Source organism: Gossypium raimondii, chromosome 11 (assembly GCF_025698545.1).
Source record: "Gossypium raimondii isolate GPD5lz chromosome 11, ASM2569854v1, whole genome shotgun sequence".
Lineage (NCBI taxonomy): Eukaryota > Viridiplantae > Streptophyta > Magnoliopsida > Malvales > Malvaceae > Gossypium > Gossypium raimondii.
The window spans coordinates 40,846,628-40,850,226 of record NC_068575.1 but is presented as its reverse complement, the minus strand read 5'-3'; the positions used below and the strand labels follow the sequence as shown (position 1 = coordinate 40,850,226).

The following is a 3,599-nucleotide window of genomic DNA, read 5'->3' as shown; positions in this document are numbered from 1 at the left end:
TCAAACTTTGGTACGTGGAGGGACCTGTCTTCCACTTAATTAATACTATTACCCAAAAGCCGACAAAGAATTTCCAAGGGTTTCGTAATAAAAATTGCTTACGTCTAAAGGTAGAAATCTTGGGTTCCTATTCTCAAACTTCAAATCTTTCTTTTTATTTGTTTGTTTGTATATGTAATTAGTTATTATAGTTTACAAAGTTTGGGATGCCGTATTTGACCTTTTCACTTCTAATAATTAATTAATGGATTTTGAGAAAACAAATTTACTTTAATTATTCTAGAATAATTAACTTAAAATGAAATTCTGGCATTGTCCCTCAAGCATTTTTCTTTAAGAAGTAACAGTAAAGCGCTGATATTAATTTAGAGGATGAAATTGTAAACATATTTTTATTTATACTTAATCAAAACAAAAGAAGGAGAAGAAGATAAAAGAACCCTAGAGTGAATTTACATAGCAAATCTTAATGAGACTTGAAAACCCAACAAACATCTGTAAAGCAAATATAAAGTGTAGAAAGGGAAAGTATAGAATGATATGATAAGGGCAGTACAGACTTGGAAATGATTGAAAGGCAAAGGGAGCAAGTTGAGCAAATGGTGAAAGAAAGAAAGAGAGGGGATATTGAAGGGCTAATAGAATGTGGTGATGGAGGGACGGAGATCAATCTCCTGGGTCCAAGCGGTCCGGTCTTGAACGTGCAAGTGCCAGTAGGTTTGAGCCAAGGCGTCTGGGTCCATCATCATCACCGCCCCGACCTCCCCTCCTACTCCGCCGCTTTGCTGTTGTTCCCCAACCAACCCTCTCTGCGATGCCGATGCCCCCCTGCATTTTTCCATCGTTATATACTTTTGTTGTTCATTCCACTACATACACTTTTTCATATGTATATTTAATTATATAAGACTATATGACATTGCAGTGCTTTTACTGTAATTGGAGCTTTCTTCTGGTCCATGAAAATGGGATACGATTCATTGGATCAAGATTCTTTTGTTTTTGTGAATTTCTTTTACCTTGGTGAACCAATGACTCCGTCAATGATAACATGGGCAACATGAACACCGAGAGGCTGGAATTCTCTTGCCAGGCATTGGGATAATGCTCTCAGGGCAAACTTTCCACAGCCTGTTTCATTTAAAACCAAAGTATACTGCTGAATTATTCTCATTTGTAATTTTAAACTTGGGGTTGGTATATAAGCTTCAATGGGTGAAACTTGAAAATTTACATAGTTCAGAGAAACCAGCAATGCCATTGAGTGAAGCTGAGCAGCCAGTGAAGAGAATGGTTCCTTTTCCTCTTTCCACCATCCCGGGGAGTACCTTTCATTCATTCATTAGCATATTACAACAAAAAGCGTAAATTCCTCCAAAAAAGAGGGAGAAAAAAAGGTAATTGATGAAAACCAGTGAAACAAAGCTAGTTACAAAAATGGATGGGATATTTTCCATTTGGAGGAGGACTGGGTGGGGGAAGTCAGAAGAGGGTACCTTTTGAACGCAAAGGAAAGCACCAATGGAGGACACAGCGAGAGATTTCTCAAAGGAATCGATTTTAATGTCAGTAAAGTTTGTGGGGTGCCATGAAACTGATTGGTATGCATTATATACCAGAACCTCAACAAATCCTAGTGAGAGAACCCCTTCAAATGCTTCCCTAACGCTTCTAGGATCCGAGCAGTCTATTCTGATTGCAAACACTTGCGCTTTCTCTTCCCTCGCTATCTCATCTGCAAATCTTGACAATCTCCCTGTAAACCATATAAGAAAAACGTGATAATGAATAAAAGGGTAAAACAAAAAGACATTTTGAGGGAGAAAAAACAGGAAGTACCCAAGTCCCTGGCCAGGATGGCAACGGTGTATCCTTCATGAGCAAACTTGCGGGCAATGGATCGCCCAAGCTTCGGTCCGACGCCTACAATGGCGGCGATGCCTTTGGCAGAGATAGAGCTTACCATGCTACGCATCTTATGGGGACCAAAGAAGCCAAAAGAAGACAGATAAGCAGTAGAATGAAGAGAGGTTAGTTGAAAGCAAAATGGAATAGCAGCAGATGGGAGTGTGGTATAGAAGCCGCTGCTCCTTTCAGCTGTCTAAAATCAGTTGCGTCCTTAGTGAGTGAGAGGCACTTTGCCTTGAAACTTCCGTCACATGAGGCTTGCCTCCCATTTATATAGCCCCACTATCATTAATTTCTTCTCTCACTCAATCATCATATATTGAAATTGATGAATCTCTGCATGAATTCTAGTGGGTTAAATCCAGAATCATGATGACTATGTCTGAAAAACTTTGCTTGGTTGGTAACATGTCATTTTCCAAGCTTTTCAAGGAAGTAGCCCTTGTTATATTAACATCAATTCTCATTGGTCCATATGTCTAAGGAGTGTAGGGGTTAGCCAGTTAAAGCCCTTTACCTAATAGTAAACAGGGCGTGTAGGGGTAGCGAATGCCAGCTCCCATATCTTCTGTGCTAATTTTTGGTCTTCCAAGCTCCAACAGGTTAATAGGAAGGCCAATCCCGTTTTGCAAATATAGTTTCCTTGCGATTTCTAGTTCCTTTTTTGACATTTATTGAGGGTGATAAAAGCACGAAAATAATGAATGTGGTAATTATATATTTAAATGGTAACGGTGTGTAGGACCCGTTGTGCTTTTCTTGGTCCTGATACCATATCCATAAGATTTTTTATACTGCCTCTTGCAATTTGTTTGGGATCATGGGACCTATGGGTACATCACATGTGCACCATTCTCCTGATTTCTGGCCACTAAGTTCTTGCCATTCGTCTTTTGATGAAGGAATATAGCATCACTAAGTTTTGCTTTGCTTTCATCTTTTCATCAGAATTTAGAATATTTGTTCACCCAAAAGAAAAAAAAAAAAAACCAGGAAAAAATTGTGCTTGGACGGTCCTATTGGGCTTTTCCATGACTTTGGCACATGGAAAGTTCTACCCAAAATTTTGATCGAAGTTGAGTAAATTTATTCTAATAAATTAATTAATTTAATTTGAATTACTTATTAAATTATTTAATCAGTTTAATGCTCGTAACTTGAAAAAACAAGAAAACTCAACACCTAGTTGCTCTTTCTCTTACCAAGTGCAATAAGAACAAGCATTGATTCTATTCTTATTCACATTAATTTATCTAATCAATCCAAGTTTAAAAAGTCCAAAGATTTTGGGCAATTTCTTTATTCTCTTCAAATTTTCGAATCATTCTTCAAGTTATGTTTCTCAGAATTTCTTTTTGGGTTTAAAGAAAAAATTAAAATCTATGCAATTTTCACAGTGGTGTGTGTGAATTCACCATAGTCACCTAGCTTTGAAAGTGTACCTTGGATACCACGTTACAAAACAAAAAGTTGAAAAAAAAATGTAGTTGAAAGAAATTGCTTTTGAGTAAATGAAGGTTTCCAATCATGCAAGAGACGGGGGCATGATGATAAGACAAGTAGACAAGGCAAGTCAGATAACATGTTTAATCAATGTTTGAACAGGTTTTTTTTTTTTGGGTGAGATTTATTGAATTAAAAAAGCAGTTGAAAAAGGAAAACCTAATAAAAGAGGCTGATTTCGAAGGTGT

General features: G+C 37.4%; 1 protein-coding gene across 1 annotated transcript; it reads right to left on the bottom strand.

The window, feature by feature from the left end:
- Nucleotides 1–364: 364 nt before the first annotated feature.
- Nucleotides 365–2,258, bottom strand: LOC105803892 (uncharacterized). The gene is made up of 5 exons (XM_012636317.2): nt 1,840–2,258; nt 1,497–1,756; nt 1,235–1,328; nt 1,020–1,131; nt 365–828 (listed from the first exon to the last, which is right to left on the bottom strand). The coding sequence occupies exons 1-5, from the start codon at nt 1,973–1,975 to the stop codon at nt 636–638; spliced, it is 795 nt and encodes a 264-aa protein (XP_012491771.1). The 5' UTR covers nt 1,976–2,258; the 3' UTR covers nt 365–635.
- Nucleotides 2,259–3,599: the final 1,341 nt, after the last annotated feature.